The sequence below is a fragment of the Oryctolagus cuniculus genome, chromosome X (assembly GCF_964237555.1).
Source record: "Oryctolagus cuniculus chromosome X, mOryCun1.1, whole genome shotgun sequence".
In the NCBI taxonomy this organism is placed as follows: Eukaryota; Metazoa; Chordata; class Mammalia; order Lagomorpha; family Leporidae; genus Oryctolagus; species Oryctolagus cuniculus.
The window spans coordinates 38029203-38054351 of NC_091453.1; the positions used below are offsets into that span (position 1 = coordinate 38029203).

General features: G+C 42.0%; 1 protein-coding gene across 8 annotated transcripts in view; it reads right to left on the minus strand.

Annotated features, from left to right (window-relative positions):
- Positions 1 to 25149, minus strand: part of PHF8 (PHD finger protein 8) — a 106654-nt gene that overhangs the window by 51920 nt on the left and 29585 nt on the right. For all 8 annotated transcript variants that reach the window (XM_070067348.1, XM_070067349.1, XM_002720027.5 and 5 more), the window contains exons 8-12: positions 23093 to 23255; positions 9225 to 9312; positions 8448 to 8554; positions 6767 to 6858; positions 1383 to 1472 (exon numbers count right to left, since the gene is read on the minus strand). In XM_070067348.1, the coding sequence (XP_069923449.1) occupies positions 1383 to 1472; positions 6767 to 6858; positions 8448 to 8554; positions 9225 to 9312; positions 23093 to 23255 (540 nt within the window). The remainder of the gene's footprint in view (positions 1 to 1382; positions 1473 to 6766; positions 6859 to 8447; positions 8555 to 9224; positions 9313 to 23092; positions 23256 to 25149) is intronic.

Consider the following 25149-nt stretch of genomic DNA (forward strand, 5'->3'; position numbering starts at 1 on the left):
TTCCAAAGATGTTCTATGGCTCCTAACCTAGCTTCTTGAAAGAAACCCTGGAGACTCCAAGCAGATAGAAAGTATATAAAAGGAACAAGGCCTCCCATCATCACTGTATTCAAAGCAGCTATTCTGATTTGTCATATATATATTGGGTTTCCATGTGAAATCTCATTTGTAAAAGAGGAGTCCAGTGCTGTAAAAAATTTTAAAACCAATGGATCAGATATGGTCTATATCTAAGTCCTCTTCCAACCAGCCCAAAGTTCTGTTTATAAGACTGATTTAAGTAGAAAGAGCTGGAGAAAAGGTAAACCTTTCCTGAAGGATTTTGACAGCTGGAAATGGAGGAAAATAAGGTAGGGGGGAGTGGACACTGTAAGCTACAGTTATAGGCAGTGAAACACTCTTCAAGCAGTGAGGCTAGAAGCTTAACTCCCCAGTAGCTCACTGTATCTATCATTCAGCAAGGATTACATCCTAGGTAGTAAATGGAACTTGACAGTTCCTGAGCTAAACGAAAGTTGAAACATACTAAGTCCAATTCTCCTCTGGTGCCTCTGCTACTTCACCATCCCACACTGAGTTCTCTCTTTGCTACAAAGTCTATTAATAACAACAGCTCACATTTATTGAGTACTTACTCTGCCAGGCACTGTATGAGAGGCTCTACATATATTAGCTGTTAATCCCAACAAAACTTTGAAACGTTAGTAAAGTTGGTTCCTACTTTACAGATGAGGAAACTGAGACTCTGAAAGACTTGCAAGTGATAGAGTAGGAACCAGAATCCAGGTTTCTCTGAGTCTCTTACCACTATACCTTACTGCCTCGTGGTATATGCCACCTGCTGAAACATGGCTTTGTAATCATCTGCAACCCGAGAGAACTGTCATTTTGTAGAATGCAGAGACTGAATCAAAATATTAACAACAACAGCTACTACTAGTACCACCGCTGCCGCCACCACCACCCACCACTACCACCACAACCCATCATAATTTATTAAGGATCTATTGTGTGCCAAACACTATATTTGACACTCAACCCACATTACCTTATGTAATTCTCTTAACAATCCTTGAGTAGATACAATTATCCCCATTTAAGAGATGAAGAAACTGAGGCTCAAGAGAGGTTAACTTTGCTAAGGCTCCTCAAACAGACTATAAGTTTACTGTGGGCAGGCACTGTATTATTTATGTATTCTTAGAGGGTAGCCCAATGTGTAGAACACATTTGAAGCACATAATAATTATCTGAATGAACAAATAGGTTGCTTGATGGGATTTTCCCAATCCTTCCTCTGGGCGCTCATGTCAACTGCAGAAACCTGATCTGCCATTTGAGCCTTGAGCCCAAATGCCTTTCCCTCTTCCCATGCTTCTTACTTCAACCAGGCGAATCTCCCTAGCCAGATCTTTAATGAGTTGTACAGTCCGTACTGTCTCCGGGATCTCATCCTCGTGGTCTGGAAGAGCCTGTCAAATAAGAGGCATGAGAAAGAGACCCACAAGTAAATAAACAACTGATTTTCAATAAATGTGTCAATCAACAAATGATACTGGATCAATTAGAAATCTATGTACAAAAAAAAAAAAAAAAAAAAGACACAAGAACGTTGATCCAGATCTTACACACAATGGCTCATGGATCTAAAAATAAAAATTATAAACCCATTATTTTTAGAAGAGAGTAGAAAACCTTTGGAACCTCCAGTTAGGCAAAGATTTCATAGGATATAAAAAACATGAACAAGCAAAGAAAAAAGTGATAAATTAGACATATTAAAAAACTCTCTGCAAAATCTCCACTACTTTACCATCAATGCTACTTTTAAGACAAGCTAAAGGGGCCAGTGCTGTGGTGTAGTGGTTAAAGCCATAGCCTGCAGTGCTGGCATCCCATATGGGTGCCAGTTCAAGCCCCGGCTGCTCCACTTCTGGTCCAGCTCTCTGCTATGGCCTGGCAAAGCAGTGGTAGATGGCCCATGTCCCTGGGCTCCTGCACCCACATGGGAGAACCAGAAGAAGCTCCTGGCCCCTGGCTTCGGACAGCCCAGCTACAGCCATTGTGGCCATCTGGGGAGTGAACCAGCGGAAGGAAGACTCATCTGTCTCTCTCTGTGTGTCTCTCCTTCTCTGTAATCCTGCCTTTCAAATAAATAAATAAATCTTTAAAAAAAAACACAAGTTACAGACTGAGAGAAAATATTTACCAAATATATCTGCTAAAGGACAGTATCAAGAGGTGTAAGGAACTCAATTGTGGGTTGGAGCTACACCGCTCAAAAAATTAAGGACCTGTCTCCTTGTAACTCTGCCTTTCAAAAAAACAAACACATCTTTAAAAAAATCAAGGACCTGAGGGAGATGAATGGGGACAAAATGGCCTCTGCGCTTTAGAGGATAGAACTCAGTACTCAGCAGCTACAGGCCTATACCTAGCTCAACTATAAACTGGGGGATAACATGTCAGTTGTCTCTCTTTCAAATTTATTTTCCATATTTTTTAATATGAAGATTTATATTTTATGTAGATCTGAAACTTTTTCTTTGTCATTTCTTCTACTACTTTTTACATTACTTTTGCATCCAGAGGATGGAAAAAATTTCCTCAGCATTCCCTTGCTTCTCAAGGTTGGATTCTTTTTTTTTTTTTCTTTTCATTTAACTCCTTTAATCTATCTAGAATTTATTTTAGTGGTTGGATCAGGGGCCAAGAATCTATGTGACCCAGCATAACTTTAATGGCTCCCTCCCTCCCCTCTAAGACCTGGGCTCAGGAAAGGTGAGGAAGCAAGTGCTTCCCAAGACAGACAGTATACTTCACAGACTTCTTCCGTGAGCATGGGCTCCTCAGAAATGTCTTACTCTCCTTCAGTTCCATTTGATCACACTGCTTGGGGCCATCCCTTGGTTCTTAACCAAGAGCATGAGTACTTTCTACCCATGCAACTCTTTTTTTAGTATTCCTGGGGACCCAATCATGGTGAAGTTTCATTCATGGGATGGGCTCAGTGTTCAAACTCAAGGAAACCACACCTATAAGGTGTTCAGAAACAGAGTCACAGACTAAGGCCCAGGTATAGGTGAGTGCAGGGAGCAAGGGAAGGCCTAAAGTGTGAAGGCCAAGAATATCTATGGGAAAGTCTGGTAACAAGAAATGGGAGACTGTGTGGGATAAGCCTCAATGGCTGAAAGGTCTCCTTAGGACAATGAAGTAGCTACCTGAAGTCTAAGTGTACATATTGATATTTCTTCTGCTTTCTTGGATTTCATAAACTTGCTTGCTTTTTTAAAAAGATTTATTTATTTATTTGAAAGTCAGAGTTACACAGAGAGAGAAGACGAGGCAGAGAGAGAGAGAGAGAGAGAGAGAGGTCTTCCATCCACTAGTTCACTGCCCAGATGGCTGCAATGGCCGGAGCTGAGCTGATCTGAAGCTGGGAGCCAGGAGCTTCTTCTGGGTTTCCCACACGGGTGCAGGAGCCCAAAGACTTGGGCCATCTTCTACCACTTTCTCATGCCACAGCAGAGAGCTGGATCAGAAGTGGAACAGCTGGGACTCGAAGCAGCACCCATATGGGATGCTGGCACTGTGGACAGAGGCTTTACCCACTACTCCACAGCACCGGGCCCCACTTGCTTGCTTTTTAAGAACTCAACATTTTGGGGTAGGCACTCTGTTACAGCAGGTTAAGCTACCTCTGGATATACCAGCACTCCATAATGCAGGCTCAAGTCTAGGCTCCTCTGCTTCTGAGCCAGCTACCTGAGAATGGGCCTGGGAAAACAGCAGATGGTGTCTCAATTACTTGAATTCCTGCCACCTATGTGGGAGACCCAGACAGAGTTCCTGGTTTCTGGCTTCAACCTGACCCAACCCTAGCTATTGCAGGCATTTGGGGAGTGAACCAGTAGATAGAATTAATCTCTCTCTCTTTCTCTCTCTCTCTCTCTCTCTCTCTCTTCCCCCCTCCCTTCCTGTCACTCTCCCTCTCAAATATGTCACTTTAATAAAGAAAGAAATGGGAGATATGTAGGTTAAGCCTGCAATAGCTGAGAAGTCTCTTTAGGTCACTGAATGCAGGGGGAGGAATCTATAGGGTACATGCAGCCTAAACATAAACACTCATATATCTTCCATTTTCTTGCATTCCACAAACTTGGTGTGGTTTTTTTTTTTGGAGATTTTTTTTTTTAAATTCATTTGAGAGGAAGAGTTACAAACAGAGAGAGGGAGAGACAGAGAAAGAGGTCTTCCATCTGTTGGTTCACTCTTCAAATGGCCATAATAGCCGGGGCTGGGCCAATCTGAAGCCAGGAGCCAGGAGCTTCTTCCAGGTCTCCCACGTGAGTGCAGGGGCCCACGCCCCTGGGTCAGCTTTTTTTTTTTTTTTTTTTTGACAGGCAGAGTGGACAGTGAGAGAGAGAGACAGAGAGAAAGGTCTTCCTTTTGCCATTGGTTCACCCTCCAATGGCCGCCACGGCCGGCGCGCTGCGGCCAGCGCACCGCGCTGATCCGATGGCAGGAGCCAGGTACTTCTCCTGGTCTCCCATGGGGTGCAGGGCCCAAGCACTTGGGCCATCCTCCACTGCACTCCCTGGCCACAGCAGAGAGCTGGCCTGGAAGAGGAGCAACCGGGACAGAATCCGGTGCCCCGACCGGGACTAGAACCCGGTGTGCCGGCGCCACAAGGTGGAGGATTAGCCTAGTGAGCCGTGGCGCCGGCCAGTGGGTCAGCTTATACTGCTTTCTCAAGCCATGAGCAGGGAGCTAGATCAGAAGAGGAGCAGTCAGGACTCCAACCAGCACTATATGGAATGCCAGTGCTACAGGCGGAGGTTTAACCTACTACGCCACAGTACCAGCTCCATTTTGGTTTTGGCTTGACACAGCTCTGGCTATTATGGCCATTTAGGGAGCAAACCAGGGATGGAAAAATCTCTTTCTGTCTCTCCCTCTATGTAACTCTTTCTTTCAAATAAATAAATATTTTTTTAAAAGCAAATAATATGAAAAAATATCAGAGTGCCTAGGTTCAATCCCCAGCTCTGCCTCCTAATTCCAGTTTCTTGCCAATGAAGATCCTGGAAGGCAGCAGATGACAGTTCAAGTAGTTGCATCCTTGCTAGCACATGGGAGATCTGGATTGAGTTCCTAGCTCCAAGTTTTGGCCTGGCCTTATCCTGGCCATGGCAAGCATTTGGGGAGTTAATCAGCAGATGAGAATGCTTTGCACTCATTCATGCTCTCTGAATCCCTACCTCTCAAATGTGTGTGTGTGTGTGTGTGTGTGTAAAAGATAACTAGTGAAAGGTCTCATCCTACCTTGTCCCTACCATCACCTCCATAAACTAACCCACAAATAATACTTCCTTTGTTTTTATATTCCTCAAGATGTGTCTTCAGGCAAATACAAGTATATGCAAATATAATTCTTGCTTTTTCCTTTTTTGCATATAAAGTAGTATAGTTTACACATGGTTCTATGCTTTTAGTTGACAAATTCTGGAGATCTTTCCAAATCAGTACATAGAAAGCTTTCTTATTGTCTGTCACAGCTGTTTAGTATTCAGTTGGATTGATGTTTATTGGTACATTTCTAAAAAGCCATTTTGGCAGTATGCATCAAGAGCCTTACATTTTTTTCATAAACTCTGATGTAATAACTGCTCTTAATCAAACAATGTGGGATAAAGACTGATGCATACAGATAATTATTGTAAGACTCTCTATACCTCTTCCAAATAAATAATTAAAAGGACACAATAACAAGTAGTTAGGTAAGGATGATACAGTCCTACTGAAGTATATCATGTAATTATTAAATGCTCATGTTTATGAAAATTACAATAAGCCAATAGACTCAAACATAGAATTAGATTACAGCATGATTGCAATTATGTTTTTAAAATTCATATAGGAGAGCTGGTGTCGTGACATAGCAGGTAAAGCCACTGCCTGCAATGCCTGCATCCTAGCTGCTCTACTTCCAATCCAGCTCCCTGCTAATAGCCTAGGAAAAGCAGCAGAAGATGGTCCCAGTGCTCCTATGTGGGAGACCTGGAAGAAGCTCCTGGCTTCAGCCTGGCCCAGTCCGGCCATTGTGGTCATCTGGGGAGTAAACCAGTGGTTCTACTCTCTCTGTAACTCTTTCAAACAAATAAATAAATCATTAAAAATAATTCATATAGAGGAAGACATTTGGGCCAGTAGGTAACCCAAGGGTTAGGGCACCTGCATCCCATTATCAGAGTGCCTCTGTTTGGAGCTTCAGCTCAGCTCCCAAGTCTAGCTTCCTGGTAATATGTGCCCTGGGAGGCAACAGGTGATGGTTCAAGTAGTTGAATCCCTGCTACCCATGTAGAAAGCCTTGATTGAGTTTCCCACCCCCGGTTTCAGCCACAAGCCTGAGTCATCATGGACATCTGGAAAGTCAACCAGTAAATGGGAGTTCCGTCTGTCTCTCAAATAAATAAAATTAAAAATAAACAAAACACATAAGAAGATCAGAAATACAAGCATGTCCAAATATTAATAGTTCCCTATAAGTATTAAAATTACAGATGATGTTTTCTTATTTTATATTCTTTTTATTTGTCTAAAGTATGTATGCATTACTTTTATGAGCTAAAAGAAAGGTTTAATAATGTAATCCAAGGAATCCTAGCCCAGTCCTCCACTCTTCTGCTTCTTCAAAGCACATGCCCAAAGACAGTCCCTACAGGGGGCAGAACTCCCAAGGAGATAAAGAAATAGACATATTTACTTCTTTTCTTGTCCAGGCTCTAAAGGCCAAGTTCAGTGCTTTACCACCATGTACCAGGTAGGAGGCAGGGTGTCTCCTGTTCTGTCGCAAACCTAAAGAGGGAAAGAGGAAAGCAGAGTATCAGTGAAGCGCTGCAGGAAAGTAAATACAACTAGGGAAATCATACAACTAGAGAAAATGCTCAGAGTTCTGAGTTCAACTCTAGATTTGAAGTTCTCTTATTGGTGTTCATTTACTGTGTATCTACTACATGTGAATCCTTATAACCACCCTACTAGGCAGGTATTAGTATCTTCATTTTGCAGTTCAGGAAACTGGGTTTCAGAGAAAAAAACAGATTTGACCAAGTGGCCACACCTGGTAAAGGCCAGAGCCAAGAGTGAAATCCTAATTGAATCTGAGGGTGTGCTTCTTCCATTAAACTACTCTGCCAACTGGGTTTCAAAATGAGAACACTCAGGATGACCATGGTTGCTACATTAGGATGTGAAGGGCCATTAACATAGAAGATGGATTAGCTGTGCTTGGTCTCACTTCAGGGGAAGACTATTAGAACCAGATTTGGGCTTTATAAAGAATTCTCATGGCCGGTGCTGTGGTGCAGCGGGTTAAAGCCCTGGCCTGGGGTGCCGGCATCCCATATGGGCACTGGTTCTAATACCAGCTGCTCCTCTTCCAATCCAGTTCTCTGCTATGGCCTGGGAAAGCAGTAGAAGATGGCCCAAGTCCTTGGGCCCCTGCACCCACGTGGGAGACCCAGAAGAAGCTCCTGGCTCCTGGCTTCAGATTGGCTCAGCTCCAGCCATTGCAGCCATCTGGGGAGTGAACCAGCGGGACCTCTCTCTCTCTCTCTGTAACTCTTTCAAAATAAATAAAATAAATCTTTTTAAAAAAAGAATTCCATGAAACCTCCTGGTTGGCATCCTTTGGAGCTCACATGTAGATGCCAACCCAGAACAAGATGATGAAGGCGACACAGTTCATAAAGAACAAGGCCACCAAGGAGAAGATACTCTCCATAGATATCTCAAGTGCACATGGCAGGAATGACCTCATAAACAAAGAACCAAGTGGGGCCAGCGCTGTGGCACAGTAGGTTAATCTTCCACCTGTGGCACCTGCATCCATATGGGCACCAGTTCTAGCCCCAGCTGCTCCTCTTTCAATCCAGCTCTCTGCTATGGCCTGGGAAAGCAATAGAAGATGGCCCAAGTCCTTGGGCCCTTGCACCCATGTGGGAGACCAGAAGAAGCTCCTGGCTCCTGGCTTCAGATTGGCGCAGCTCCGGCCGTTGTGGCCATTTGGGGAGTGAACTAGCGGATGGAAGACCTCTCTCTCTGTCTCTCCCTCTCACTGTCAGTAACTCTACCTCTCAAATAAATAAATAAAATCTTTTTTTAAAAACAAAGAACCAAGTGAAGAACATGCGAGTGGCCAAAAGCACCATGGTCAGATGAGGGAAGACAGCCAGGTTCATGGCCTTGAGCTCCATTTTCCCCAGAACAGGGTAAGCTATATGCCCACCACCAGAAGAAAGTGTCAACACAATGTTTTCATATACATAGGAGATCTTTGTGGTGATGAATAGTACTATATCTTGATCAAGTTGATAGTTATACATATTCATATTCTCTCTCTCTCACACACACAGTCAGGGGAGCAGGACATAACGGACCCATACCTCGAAAGATGTCCAGGATGTGCTTTCCCACATACCAACAAATGGTCTCAAAGTTGGGGAACTTAAAGAGGTCTGCTGTGCTCAGCCGCTTCTCAATCTCATAGGCTCTGGAAGAAAGAGGCATAACAAGGATCTATTTACTTAGCAATTACTACATACCAGGCATATTCTGGGTACTTTGTATATATTATCTCTAATACTCAAAAGACCCCATAAAAGGGGCTATTGGCATGATGCAGCTGGCTAAGCTATTGCCTGCAAAGCTGGCATCCTACATTGGAGTGCTGGTTTGAGTCTTGGCTGCTCTGCTTCTAATCCAGCTCCCTACTAATGTGCCTGGGAAAGCAACAAAAGATGGCCCAAATACGTGGGCCCCTGCCACCTATGTGGAAAACCAGGATGGAGTTCCTCACTTTGGCCTGCCCCATCCCCAGCCATTGTGGCCATTTGTGGACTAAACAAACAGATGGAAGATCTCTGTGTCTGCCTCTCTCTCTGTCACTGCCTTTAAAATAATTTTCTTAAAAAAGGATCCTGTAAGATTTATATTTAGGAGACTTTGGAATCAAAGGTTACAATGTCTTGCCCAAGGTCACTTAACTAGTATGTGAGGAAAAGTTGTTAATCCTTAAACTGAACAGCATCAGGAACCAGGATCCATTTCCATCTGATCATCATGCCTCCTTCTATGCTGCACTTCCTTGCTCTAAGGAAGAGTCCAAGAACTCCAGCAGACAGGAGGGGCCAACTCAGGATCACCACAGCCTCAGGACTCACTTGAGCTGCATTTCAATGTTAAGGCTATGTAAGAAATTCCCTCCAAAGGCAAGGCAGTCCACAGGGGTCAGCACAGCATGGATCCATCCTGCAGTGTAACAAAGCAAAAATTATAGTTGATACAGGGCCTTTCTTCCTCTCTCCATAGCCCACTCAAGTCAACTCCAACTCCTGAAGAGCAGATGACTCAGAACTTTCTTAGTTAATACACTCTTTCAACACCCAGCCTGCCATCATTTATAATCCTGCATTGGACCAAAATATGGGGTTAATGCACTTCTGCCACCTCGCTCCTCTCCATTTCAAAATATTTCCGTTGCCTTACCATCCAATCTTTTGTCTCTAAGGACATCAACTCCTTCCTATAACTATTCCTTCTACCTCTAACCTGGCTAAACAAAAAGCTTTTGTGCTGGTCAGACCTGAGTTCAAATTCTGCCATTTCCTAGGTAACTATCTACCTCACAGTGTGGTTATGAAGCACACACCCAACTGGAACTCAATTATTCCTTTTACCCCTGACACAGTACCTCCTTCTGGGACCTGAAGATTTTTCTTCTTGGGGTCAGCACTGTGGTACAGTAGGTAAAAGCCACAGCCTGCAACACCAGCATCCCATAAGGGTGCCAGTTCAAGTCTTGGCTACTTCACTTCTGATCCAGCTCCCTGCTAATGCTCCTGGGAAAGCAACAGAAGATGGCCCAACTCCCTGGGCCCCTGCACCCACGTGAGAGACCTGGAAGAAGCTCCTGGTTCCTGGCTTCAGCCTGGCCCAGCCCTAGCCAATGTGGCCACTGGGGAGTGAACCAGCAAATGGAAGATCTCTCTGTGCCTCTCCTTTTCTCTGTAATTCTGCCTTTCAAATAAATAAATCCTTTAAAAATATTTTTATTCTTAAATCTCTCAAATTCATCTCCCTTTCTCTATCTATCCATCCTACTAATGCTTTGGTTCAAATCCCTCACTATCTCTCATCTAGGCTACTGTAACAGCCTCTAAACTGGCTTCTGTACGCCAGTTGTTCTCAAGGTATGATTCAGAGAAACCTCATGCTCCCTGAGACTTTCAGAGAATATGAAAGGCCAAATCTATATTCATGATATTTTTAAGAAGCAGCTCAACCACACTGCCAAGATATGGGAGTACAGCAACAGCTTCTACTGATATAAGTAATATCATACCCACAAGACACCAAGAAACCTGCAGGAACTCCAGCAACAAAAAATATAAAGCGACAGAGAAAGCAGTAATGTGGAAAAGGTGGTTAGTGATTAGAAAATTCTGTGGTGGGGCCGGCGCTGTGGTGCAGTTGGTTAACGCCCTGGCCTGCAGTGCCAGCATCCCATATGGGCGCCGGTTCTAGTCCTGGCTGCTCCTCTTCCAATCCAGCCCCCTGCTATGGCCTGGGATAGCAGTAGAAGAGGGCGCAAGACCTTGGGCCCCTGTACCCATGTGGGAGACCCGGAAGAAGCTCTTGGCTCCTGGCTTCAGGTCAGTGCAGCTCCGACCATTGCGGCCATCTGAGGATTGAACCATCGGACAGAAGACCTCGCTCTCTCTCTGCCTCTCCTAACTCTTTCAAATAAATAAATAAATCTTAAAAAAAAAAAAAAGGAAAATTCTGTGGCAATCTAGTTTTAGTCTAAGTGAAACTGGGAACATAATAAAGATAACACAGCAGGGGCCGGCGCCGCGGCTCACTAGGCTAATCCTCCGCCTTGCGGCGCCGGCACACCGGGTTCTAGTCCCGGTCGGGGCGCCGGATTCTGTCCCGGTTGCCCCTCTTCCAGGCCAGCCCTCTGCTGTGGCCAGGGAGTGCAGTGGAGGATGGCCCAGGTGCTTGGGCCCTGCACCCCATGGGAGACCAGGAAAAGCACCTGGCTCCTGGCTCCTGCCATCGGATCAGCGCGGTGCGCTGGCCGCAGCGCGCCGGCCGCGGCGGCCATTGGAGGGTGAACCAACGGCAAAGGAAGACCTTTCTCTCTGTCTCTCTCTCACTGTCCACTCTGCCTGTCAAAAAAAAAAAAAGATAACACAGCAGGAAGCACAAAGCTGCTCCCTCTTCTATCCTCATATTTTCATACAATAATTTCTTATGCATCAAATAGGAAAACACCATCCTCACACTAGCCATCAGATTTGGCCCAATTTTACCACCTGGCTTTGCACAAATGATGACCAAAAATAATTGGCCATTTACCCACCTTGGTATCTATTGCAACCTTTATCTTTGTGTGATTTGATCTTTCTTCAGCTTCACAAAGAAGGCATATTATTTAAGATTTCCCAGAATTTAGACAGAAACTATTTCACTGTTTCAACTAGAATCAGAAGACACTTGTGGGGCCAGTGCTGTGGCACAGCAGGTAAAGCCACCACCTGCAGTGCTGACATCCCAAATGGGCACCAATTCGAGTCCTGGCTGCTCCACTTCCAATCCAGCTCTCTGCTATGGCCTGGGAAAGCAGTAGAAGATGGCCCAAGTCCTTGGGCTCCTGTACCCACGTGGGAGAACCGGAAGAAGCCCCTGGCTCCTGGCTCCTGATTGGCTGAGTTCTGGCCATTGCAGCCAATTGGGTAATGAACCAATGGTTGGAAGACCTCTCCCTCCTTCCCTCCTTCCCTCCCTCCCTCCCTCCCTGCCTCTCCTTCTCTCTGTGTGTAACTCTTTCAAATAAATACATAAATCTTTAAAAAAAAAAAAGACAACATTTGTTCCACTTTAAATTATATCTTAGGAAGCCCTTTGGAGACTGAAAGTAGAATTTTCTGAGCATTAAAAAATCATGAAAAATATTGTGTTCAAAGGGGATCTTATCAAAACATTGATGGTCCTTTCTTAATTAAATTACTGGCTACAGGCAGGCGCTGTGGCATAGTAGGCTAAGCCTCCACTTGCAGCACTGGCATCCCTATGGGCGCCGGTTGAAGTCCCAGCTGCTCCTCTTCCAATACAGCTCTCTGCTTATGGCCTGGGAGAACAATGAAAGATGGCCCAAATACCTGGGTCCCTGCACCCATGTGGGAGACCTGGAAGAAGCTTCTGGCTTCTGGCTTCATATTGGCCCAGATCCTGCTGTTGCAGCCATTTGGGGAGTGAACCAATGGATGGAAGACCTCTCTCTGTCTCTCCCTGTCTATAACTCTGCCTCTTAAATAAATAAATAAATCTTTAAAAAAATTATACATGACTGGCTACAAGAAAACTAAATGCTTAAATCATTTTAATTTTAAATATAAATTCTGTAATGTGATTTTAGGATACTTTATTTATATATATGTGAATGTATATACATGTACATATATGTATGTGTGTATACATACTTACATACGGTTCCCTTATGCCATAAATGTTTTTCAGATTATATTAACATTCTGATTTAACATCACTCAAGATCATAGAAAATATATCAATGCTGCAACAAGTTGAATCTTAGACCTAGTGTTCTGAGATGAAATGGGTTTGAACTGCCTCAATCAGAAAGACTAATAATTCCTATTAACATGTACATTGATCTCACATATAGAGAGGAAATCAGTATCAGGCAGAAATACAATTTAACAAGACTGCTTGACCCAATTAATATTCAAAAAGCTCCTTTTTTCTAGTTAGGAGTTGTGACCATGTGTTACCTTTTTCCTAAGTAATGAAGTGTTTCACAGTCAATTTGTGGTACAAGTATTGCTCTTGTTTTTCCTTGCTTATACTGGACAGCTGTGAGACAGACACATTGGGATGCCTACTCTTGTTAGTATTCATGTTTGCTGCCCAAGATCATTTATTCTAGAATCCTACACACATCCTTGAGATCAGGTGATTCTGTCCTTGCTGATGAAGTATTTCTGTATTTGACTCTAGGAAAAAAAGGTATTCTTTGTCTTTTTTACCGTCAACTTCTTGCAGGTATACCATGTTTCCCGAAGAGGATATGACATAATATTAAAGGCAGAAACAGATTTGAGAATGCAGTCATTTTCTATTATCCTCGACACTAAAGATTTGCAAAAATATAAAACAATGTAACACTTCTCACTAAATGATTTTGCTTAAAAGTTATTTTTCAAAAATACTAAAATTTGATAGGTTTATTATTTCTCCATGAATTAATACATATATGTTTAAAAATTTTGTTTTTGGAGCCTATGTTGTGACGCAGCTGGTTAAGCCATCACCTGCAATGCCAGCATCTCATATGACCATGGCTTCAAATCCCAGCTGCTCCAATTCTGATCCAGCTCCCTGCTAATGTGCCTAGGAAAACAGCAGAAGATGAGAAGATAGTCCAAGTGCTTGGGTCTCTGTACCCACATGGGAGACCCAGATGAAGCTAGCTCTTGGGTTCAGCCTGGATCAGCCCGAGCCATTGCAGTCATTTGGGGAGTGAACCAACAGATGGAAAATCTGTCTCCCTCACTCCTTGCAACTCTGCCTTTCAAATAAATAACACTTCAAAAATGAAAAAACTTGTTTTAATATATAGATTGATAAATCTATACTACACAAGAAAAAGTTCTTTTGGGTTTGCAATGATTTTTAAAAGTATACAGGAGGGGATTGGGGCTGTGGCATAGTGGGCAAAGCCACGGCCTGCAGTGCCAGTGTCCCATATGGGCGCCGATTTGAGTCCCAGCTGCTCCACTTCCAATGCAGCTCTTTGCTATGGCCTGGAAAAGCAGTGGAAGATGGCCCAAGTCCTTGGACCCCTGCACCTGCGCAGAAGACCTGGAAGAAGCTCCTGGCTCCTGCCTTCGGGTCAGCCCAGCTCCAGCTGTTGTAGCCAACTGAGGAGTGACCCGGCGGATACAAGACACCTCTCCCTCTCTCTCTCTCTCTCTCTTTCTCTCTCTCTCTCTCTCTCTGCCTCTCTGTAACTCTTCCAAATAAATAAATCTTTAAAAAAAGTATAAAGGAATACAAAATGTTTATAAACCATTGCTCTATACCAATCTAAAATCTGTCATCCATATCCAATCCTAAATGATCTATCTATAATGCATATCTCCCCATGTCATCCATTCCCTGTCTTAAAAATCTCCAATGAAATGTCCACCCACAGGAGAATGAATACATTTTCATAAGCTTATAAAATGGAAAACTATAAAAAAAGTGAAATGCATGAACTATAGCTACATGTATCAACATGTACCTCACAGTCAATGTTCAGAGAATAAAGTTGAGAATAATGTAATCAATGTGTCCATTTGTATAACATTTAAAAACATGTGAAAAAATAACTGTTTGGTGAGGCATGTCTATGAAACAGAAGGATAAAAATGCATGAGAATCGGAAACACTAACTTCAGGACAATGGTTAGCTCTGAGAGGGAAGAATGACCATGTAATTAAGAAGAGATATTGTGGCTGTGGCATAGCAGGTAAAGCTGCCACCTGCGGTAAAGCCACCGCCTGCAGTGCCAGTGTCCCATATGGGCACTGGTTCAAGTCCTGGTTGCTCCATTTCCGATTCAGCTCTCTGCTATGGCCTGGGAAAGCAGTGGAAGATGGCCAAAGTCCTTCAACCCCTGAACCCACATGGGAGACCCAGAAGAAGCTCCTGGCTCCTTTCTTCAGATCAGCACAGCTCCGGCCATTACAGCCAATTGCAGAGTGGACCAGCGATGGAAGACCTCTCTCTCTCCCTCTCTCTCTCTCTCTCATTGCCTCTCCTTCTTTGTGTAACTCTTTCAAATAAATAAGTCTTTTTAAAAAAAGGAGTGGTATTATTGGAAAATTCAAATATATATGGCATATTTTATATTTTTAGTTTAATTATAAGTACAATTTTATTCATTATATTTTTTGCTACATCTGAAATATCCCATTAGAAATTTTATTTTATTTTATTTTTTTTTTTGACAGGCAGAGTGGACAGTGAGAGAGAGAGACAGAGAGAAAGGTCTTCCTTTGCCATTGGTTCACCCTTCAATGGCCGGCGCACCACGCTGATCCGATGGCAGGAGCCAGGTAATTATCCTGGTCTCCCATGGGGTGCAGGGCCCAAGGACTTCGGCCATCCTCCACTGCACTCCCTGGCCACAGCAGAGAGCTGGCCTGGAAGAGGGGCAACCGGGACAGAATCCGGCGCCCCGACCGGGACTAGAACCCGGTGTGCCGGCGCCGCAAGGCAGAGGATTAGCCTAGTGAGCCGCGGCACCAGCTGACCCATTAGAAATTAAATAAACAAACCATTGGCCTTTAATGGCTTTCAGCTTCATCCACTTCCAAGCCTTGGCTCTTCAGGCTCTAGTAGTCATAAACTGCCTCACACAGCCTTGGTTCACTTGTGTCTTTCCCTATATCTTAACCACCTTTCCTGCCTTCCTCTCCTAGGTCAATCCATACTCATCCTTCAAATATAACTCTGATAAGATTTCCTGATCCCAGCGGAAAGAACGGGCCATCAAAGAAGCAGGTACCTTTCTCTGAAGAGAGGAGAGAACTTCTATTTTGACTATGTCCTTATCCAAATAAGATCAGAGTTGGCGAACTCAAGAGGCTTCCATAGCCTTAGCAGCTCATAACAAGAGCCTCGGGTGGTTACTGACGTTATAAATAAGAGTGTCAATTGTTAAATCAACAACAGGAGTCACTGTGCACTTATTCCCCATGTTGGATCTCTGTCCTTAATGTGTTGTACTATGTGAATTAATGCTATAACTAGTCCTCAAACAGTACTTTACACTTTGTGTTTCTGTGTGGGTGCAAACTGTTGAAATCTTTATTTAGTATATACTAAATTGATCTTCTGTATATAAAGATAATTGAAAATGAATCGATGTGAATGGGATGGGAGAGGGAGTGGGAGATGGGATGGTTGCAGGTGGGAGGGAGGTTATGGGGGAAAAAAGGCGCTATAATCCAAAAGCTGTAATTTGGAAATTTATATTTATTAAATAAAAGTTAAAAAAAAAGATTTCCAAAAACCACTTGTGAAACCAAGTACTGTTCTTTGTGCTTCCAAAACTTCTGGTGAATATCTCTATTGGTGTTACCGTGGTTATAAGAACATCATGCTGAAATGTCCTTTCGATCTATCCCTAGCACCTAGCCGAATGCTGAGACACAGAATCAACACTCAATGCTTATGGACTGAACATTTCTATCAAGACATAAATTAATCTAAATCAAATACATAGTAGGCAAATTTCAATTCACTAAGCAGTTATCAAGTACCCAAAGCTGTCAAAGGATTCAAAGATGGGTAAATAAATGCCTTAGAATAGAAAACTTAATAGTTTTCTACATAGAGGATGACTGGCTTAAACACATATTAAACATTCTACAAAATTAATAAAATCAAATCAGTGCTATTGATACATGAACAGAAAAACAGATCTGTGCAATAAAAAATCCAAAATTATACAACATAATGTTAGAGATGGTAGAAAGAAAACTGAGAATTTAAAGATAAATCAATAGCAATTACCCAATCTGAACATTAACAGAGAGAAAAAAATGCTTAGGGGATTGAAGGACTAAAACAAAACACAACATTCATATAACCATCACTCTAAAAAAGAGAAGTTAAAGTATTTGAAGAAATAATATTTAAAAAGTTCACAACTATGGCAAAAGACATACACCTACACATTCAAGAAGCTAAGTGAACATACACAGCATTATAAACCCAAAGTAATACATGCCAAAACACATCCCAAACTGCTTAAAACTAAAGAAAAAGAAAAACAATTACTGAAAGGAGTATTGAATGACTCATTTATCTATAGGGGAAAAACAACTCAAAGGAAGCAATACAACATTCTTCAAGGGCTGAAAGATAAGAACCTATCAATCCAGAATTCTATATCCAGCAAAAATATATCTCAGGAGCAAAAGGGAAATCGCGATACTTACAGATAAGGAAAATTAAGAAAATTTGCTGCAATCAGACCTACCATGAAACTCTAAACAGAAAAAATTACAAAAGAAGAAATCTCGTAACGAACACCATAAAGGAAGACAGAATGAAAGAAAAGACATAACAGAATTTCCTTCTCTTGAGCTTTCTAAATTATGTTTGGCAGTTGAAGAAAAAGTTATTAACACAGTGTGATGTAGCTTTCAGGGTCTGCAGAGAAAATACTTATGAGAACTTCATGGAAAAAAGTTAAGACATAGGAAAATATTAGAAAATGGATGGGAAGTGGGATGTAAACAGAATTCTGTAAGTTTTCAACCCTTCCCTCAAACTGCTAAACATAAATACCAGTAGACTGAGATATGCTATGTAAAATATAACAACTAGTACAACCACTGAACAGTAAATCAAGAGCAAATAAAAAGTAACTAGAATAACCAGTAAAAGCAGTTTAAAAATCTGAACCTAAAAATTCATGGGAAAATTCACGGGACCAAGAATAGCCAAAATAATTTTGAAAAAATAAATCAAGTTGGAGGGCTGAAACAACCAGTTTCAAATGCACAGTGACTGAGACAATATGATACTACACATAAGAGACATGTAGAGCAATGGAATAGAATTTATGGCCAAAAAATAAACCCATCCATCTATGGTCCTGACTTTTGACTAAGGTGTCAAGACAATTCACTGATGAACAGAATAGGTCTTGTCACATGGTTCTGGGACAACTGGATAGCTACAGTGCAAAGAATGAAATTGGACCCTTGCCTCATGCCACATAAAAATTAACTTAAAATGGATTAAAGATTTAAATGTAAGAACTAAAAACTATAAAATACTTAGAGGCATAGGCACAAATCTTTACGATCCTGAGGAACAGGTACTGTGGTACTGTGGGTTAAGCTGCTGCTTGGGATACCTGCATCCCATATCAGAGTCCCTGGTTCAAGACTCAACTATTCCATGCTTTGATCCAGCTTCCTGCTAATACTTTTGGGAGGCAGCAGATGATGGCCCAAGTGCTTGGGTAGCTGTCACTCATGTTGGAGATCCGGATGGAGTTTCTGGTTCCTGGTTCCTAGCTTTGGCCTGGCCTAGACCAGGTTGTTGCAGACATTTGTGGAATAACCCAGTAGATGGAAGATTGATAGCTCTTGCTCTCTCTCTCATACATCATTTTGCCTTTCAAATAAACAAATCTTTAAACCTAAATAAAGGGGGCTGGTGTTGTGTATAGTGGGTAAACCTGCTGCCTACAGCACTGACATCCCATGTGGGCATCAGTGTGAGTCACAGCTGCTCAGCTTCCCATCCAACTTCCTGACAATGCACCTGGGAAAGCGGCAGAAGATAGCCTGAGTGCTTGGACCCCTGCACCCATGTGGGAGATCCAGAAGAAGCTCCTGGCTCCTGGCTTCAGACCGGCTAGCTCCAGCTTTTGCACCCATTTGGGGAGTGCATCAGCAGACGGAAGATCTCTGTCTGTCCCTCTCTCTCTCTGTAACTCTGCCTTAAAAAAAAACTAAAGTAAATATTTATGTTCTGAATTAAGCACCAGTTTCTTAGACATCAAAAGAATAAGCAAATAAAAAAAAATGGGACATCAAAATTCATAAATTTGTGCCTTGTATGATACTATCAAGAAAGTGAAAAAGCCTTAAGAAAAAATATTTTCAAATCATATATCTGATAAAGGTCTAGAATACAAAACATGTAAAGTAGTCTTACAAATCAACAATAAAAAGAGAATCTAATTTATGAATGGGCCAAGAATTTGACTGAGTATTTCTTTCTCCAACCAAAAGAAAAGATACATAAATGTCCAATCACCATGTGGAAAGAAGTTCAACACCAATAGTTATTAGGAAAATATAAACCAAAAACTCAATAGTACACCACTTTACTCTCACTAGGATGGCTGTAATCATACAGACAGACAATAACAAATGTTGGGGAGGATATGAAGAAATTGGAACCCTCATTCCTGCTGTCAAGAATATAAAATAGCACATGCAGCTGCCTTGGAAAACAGTCTGGCATTTCTTTGAAAGTTTAAACACAGTTAAATTCCTTCCTAGGTCTACATGCAGGAAAATTGAAAATATAAGTTGAGTATCCCTATCAAAAATGCTTAAGACCAGAAGTCCTAGATTATGGATTTTGGAAGATTTATATATACAAAATGAGATATCTTGGGGATGGAACCCAATTCTAAATAAAAAATTCATTTGTATTTCATATATATATATATATATATATGCTTAGCCTATGGTAATTTTGAAAAATTTATTTATTGTCACTTTATTTGAAAGGCAGAGAGACAGAGATCTTCTATCCCTAGATTTACTCTCAGATGCCTGCAACAGAAAGGCTGAAGCCAGAAGCCCAGAACACAATCCAGGCCTCCCACACGGGTGAAAAAGACACAAGCACTTCATCTATCTGCTGTTGCCTCTCAGGATGTGCCTTAGCAGGAAGCTGAATTTAAAGTGGAGGAGCTGGGACACAAACCAGGCACTCTGATATGGGATTCAGGCATCCTAGGTAGCAGCTTAACTGCTGCAAACACCTACCCTAGCATCAAGAAAATATGATGCAGTATTTTTAGTATACTGGCAGTTTTAAAAAAATTTTAAACTTATCTGAAAGGCAGGGAGGCCGGCGCCACGGCTCACTAGGCTAATCCTCCGCCTTGTGGCGCTGGCACACCGGGTTCTAGTCCCGGTCGGGGCACCGAATTCTGTCCCGGTTGCCCCTCTTCCAGGCCAGCTCTCTGCTATGGCCCAGGAGTACAGTGGAGGATGGCCCAAGTCCTTGGGTCCTGCACCCCATGGGAGACCAGGAGAAGTACCTGGCTCCTGCCATCGGATCAGCGTGGTGCGCCGGCCATGGCGGCCATTGGAGGGTGAACTAACGGCAAAAGGAAGACCTTTCTGTCTCCCACCCAAAGTGCTGGTTAATTGTCCAAATACCCATGATGCAGAGCCAAAGCTGGGAGCTGAGAACTCAATCCAGGTCTCCCACATGGGTAGCAGGAACCCAAGCATTTGAGTCATCACCAGTGCCTCTCACAGTCTGCATTAGCAAGAAGCTACAGTCAAGAATAGAGCCAGGCATTGAATCTAAGCACTCAAATATGGGATGCAGGCATCTTAACCACTAAGTTTAAATGCCCATCCTGCCTGAGTTTTGACCACGACCTATCAAATAAAGTCAGGTGTGAAATGTTCCTCTGTGTCAGGCTGCTTCTTAAAAGCTTCAGATTTTGGAGCATTTCAGATTTTAGATTTGGGATGCCTAATTTATGTATATTTACACAAATAACATAAATGAATGTTTATAGCAGCATTACTTGTAAGAGCCAAAAGTAAAAACAATTCATCAACTGATACATGGATAAATAAAATATGCCATATCTACACAATGGCATTATTAGGCTTTTAAAAATGAATTACTGATAAATGCTGTAACATGATGAATCTTGAAAACATGCTGAGTAAAGGAAGCCAGACACAAAAGAAAACATATTAATTACATTTATATGAAACATTCAGAAGAGCAAAATCTGTATACAGGGGAAGTACAAAAGTAGTTGCCAGGGACTGAGGGAGAGGAGATATGGGGTTTCTTTCGGAAGTGATGAACATTTTCTGGTATTAGATAGCAGTGATGCATGTATAACTTTATAAATATACTAAAAACAAATTAATTATGTCCTTTAAAGTACTACATTTTATGTTATATGGATTATACCTTAATTTTTTTCAAAAGCACATTTAACTAAATGAAAATACAATATATCAAAACTTATGTGGTATAGTTAAATCAGTACTAAGAGGGAAATTTACAGCACATGTTTACATTAGGAAAGAAAGTTTTAAATCCATAATTTAGGCTCCCATCTCAAGAGTAGAAAAAGGAGAGCAAAATAAACCCACAGCAAGCAGAAGAACAATAAAGATAAAAGCAGAAATCAATTCAATTGAAAACAGACAACAGAGAAAACAATGAAACATAATGTGGTTCTTTGAAAAGATAATAAAGTTGACCAACCTCTAGGTAAGACTAACATGAATAAGAGAGAAGACACACATAATAGAGGAATGAATCAGGATACCACTTGTGTTCTGGAAGAAAACAAAATTATAATGGTGTAATGGTTAAGATGCCACTTAGGACACTCACATCCCATACTGGAGTGTCTGGGCTTCCAGCTTCCTGGGATTTACATACTGGGAGACAGCAGGTGATGGCTCAAGTACTTGGGTCACTGTCATCCATATAAGAGATCTGGATTGAGTTCCTGGTTGCTAATTTTGGCCTGGACTGGCCCTTGCTGTTGTAGGCATTTGGGGAGTGAACCCTCAGATAAGATCTCTTTCTCTGTCTCCCCCCTGTCTCTACCTTTCAATTAAATACTTAAATTTTTTAAAAAGATAATAAATACTTTACACACATAAATTTGACAATTCAGATTTTATAAAATATACCAATTCCTTGAAAAAAACAGACTCCCACAATTCATCCAATGTGAAATAGATAATTTGAATGGCCTCATAAAAATTAAGGCAATTGAATAGGGCAGCATTTGGCCTAGTGATTAAGATACCAGTTAGAAACCTGTGCCCCACATCAGAGTGACTGAGTTCAATCATCAGTTCTATCTCCTAACTAGCTTCATGCTAACGGGAACCCTAGGAGGCAGCAGTGATGGCTTAACTAGATATTTGCCACCTGTGTGCAAGACCTGGCTTGGTTTCCCAGCCCAGTTGGAGCACTCGCATGTTTTCTCCTACCCCTAACCACTCCCACCATTTTCTATAGCTCAAGTAAATTAATTCACTTATTAAATTTTAAAAAGAAAATTAAATTTTAATTAAAAATTTCCCACCAAAGAAATATCCAAGTCTATATGACTTCACTAGAGAATTATATCAAACATGTCAAGAAAACTTAACATTAATTATGATTAATGAAACAAAGGGAGGGGCCGGCACTGTGGCGCAGTGGGTTAACGCCTTGGCCTGAAGCACTGGTATCCCATATGGGTGCTGGTTATAATACCGGCTTGCTCCTCTTCCGATCCAGTTCTCTGCTATGGCCTGGGATAGCAGTAGAAGATGGCCCAAGTCTTTGAGCCCCTGCACCCACATGGGAGACCTGGAAGAAGCTCCTGGCTTCAGATCAGTGCAGCTCCGGCCATTGCAGCCATCTGGGGAGTGAACCAGCAGATGGAAGACCTCTCTCTCTGTCTCTACCTCTCTCTGTAACTCTTTCAATAAATAAAATAAATCTTAAAGAAAAAAAAAAGAAACCAAGGGAAATCGAAACAAACGGAAAGACATACTGTGTTCATGAAAGACCTAACAAATTAAAGATATCAGTTCTCCCAAATGGAAACAATGAGGTGCAGACTTTTTAAAAATCCACATATTTAGTTGGGAGGGAGGGTATGGTTCCTAAATTTGTATTATGTTCCTAAATTTGTATTTATGAAATGCATGAAGTTTGTATACCTTAAATAAAAGGCTTCTAGGTTTAAAAAAACCACATATGCAGACTCTACCTGGATTTAAGAATTCATAATTATAGGGGTGAAGCACAGGCATGTATATTTTTAAGGGAGAAAAAAAAACCCACTCCTGCCTGAGGTCATTGATTTATAGCCTAGAATGCCAGCTTTCCAGTCACTTAGTCATGAGGCTATGAAATCCTATTTTCTATCTGTCTGACAAGTTGACCATTGACCCAGTGAAAAGAATCCATCACCTTCCTCGTGGACAACTCTCCCCTCACTGTTCACTTGCAGCCTCCCCAAGGAACCATGCTGCCCACTGGTCACCACACGAGTTTTCTTGAGGTCCAGTTCTGAGCCTCAACTGATACGACAGAGATATCCATATAAACAGACTAATGCATTATGGGAAGTGGTCAACTTGTGGTGCCACAAGCTCCCTTATTCTTTCCATCCCTACACAAACCCTCCCACCGGGGCCCAAGGAAGACCTGTAGGAATGAAAAGCGTCTGTCCTTGCTTCACTGAACACTTGTAGCACTTCTCCACCTGGTCCCCGAAGAACATCTCGTTCTGATTAGAGGAGCTGCTCCAGCACTCAAACAGAGTCAGATTGGCATTTGTTGGGCGGATCAGGTAGAAGATCTTCTCACCCTGAAACAAATAGAGATTGAAGTACCCCAAAATACATTTGGTTTCCAGAAAAGTCCATCAGGGGTGCTGCAAAGGGAAATTCTCTCATGCTCAAAGACTGCTGACTATCTGCCAGAGTTCAAAACCCATCTAACAATCATTTTTATGTGGAATTGGAAAACTTGAAAAGGTCTTTTTGCACTTTGCACTGCCGAATTCCTATAAATTTGACAAAAACAATTTGGAAAGGTCATTTCAAACAAAATTGTTCAAGTTAGGATAAATGGACACCAAGTATTCCTATTTTAGACACAATGCCAAATGAAAAATGGCCTCTACAAATGAGTAGATCAATACCACTAGCCCTAGGAGAATTTAAGGCCACATTACTGATGAAAAGAAAATTGAAGTTGTCTTTAAATGCCATTACTGAATGTTCCTTCTCACACCTGCAATCAAAGTTAATAAAAGTTTAAAAGTTCAGTAATCACCCAAGGATTTCTAAGATTACATTAGGTGATTATCTGTTAGAACATTTTATTTCTTAATCGTGTTTTCTTTGATAATCACTAGATAAGAAACGAAAACTCACCAGCACAAAGACATCCTGAGAGCTTGACTGGTTTAATCAAAATTTCACAATAGTAAATCAGAACAGAGAAAACCAACACTAGAAAAATCTGTATAACTGGACAAACTCATATCTGTAATTAGTAGAACTGCATCAATGTTAATTTCCTAATTTGGTAACTAGATAATTATATTATATAAGAGCATGATTTACTTTTAAGACTGCACACTCGAGATAAAGGGACTATATCTATACTCTCAAATATCTCAGAAAAAAACACTTTGTTACGTCTACTTTAGAAAAAGAGAATGTAACAAATCATAACATTTGGGAATCTGGGTGAAGGGCACACAGGAATTCGTTCCATTATTTTTGAAACTCTTCTATAAAAATTAAACTACTTTTTATTTTTAAGTAAAAGTTAAATCTTGGGGCCAGCACTATGGCACAGTGGATTAATGCCCTGGCCTGAAGTGCCAGCATCCCATGTGGGCGCCGTTCGAGACCCAGCTGCTCCACTTCCAATCCAGCTGTCTGCTATGGCCTGGGAAACCAGTATAAGATAGCCCAAGTCCCTGGGCCCCTGTACCCGCGTGAGAGACCCAGAAGAAGCTCCTGTCTCCTGGCTTCGGATCAGTGCAGCTCCAGCTGTTGCGGCCATTTGGGGAGTGAACCATTGGATGAAAGACCCCCTCCCCACCGCCTCTCCTCTCTGTGTAACTCTGACTTTCAAATAAATAAATCTTTAAAAAAAATTTACATTTGCATAAAAACACTTTTATTTACATATTTCAATTTCTTTATGGTAAGCCAACAAAACATCCAGTTTACAGACTAATAAAACATTTTTAAAGATTTTATTTATTTGGGCCGGCATGGTGGTACAGGTTAAACCTTTGGCACCGGCATCCCATATGGGCGCCGGTTCCAGTCCCAGCTGCTCCTCTTCCAATCCAGCTCTCTGCTATGGCCTGGGAAAACAGTGGAAGATGGCCAAAATGCTTGGGCCCCTGCACCCGTGTGGGAGACTGGGAAGAAACATCTGCTCCTGGCTTTGGATTGGTGCAGCTCCAGCTGTTGCGGCCATTTGGAGAGGGAACCAACAGAAGGAAAACTTCCTCTGTGTCTCATCTTCTCACTGTCTGTCATGAAAGTTACAGAGAGAGGGGAGAGAGAAAGACAGAGATCTTCTATTTGCTGGTTCATTCCCCAGATAGCCGCAATGGTCAGGGCTGGGTCTGGCTGAAGCCAGGAGCCAAGAGCTTCTTCCAGGTCTTCCACATGGTTGGTAGATGCTCAAGCACTTGGGTCATCTTGCTACTTCTCCCAGGCCATTGGCAGAGA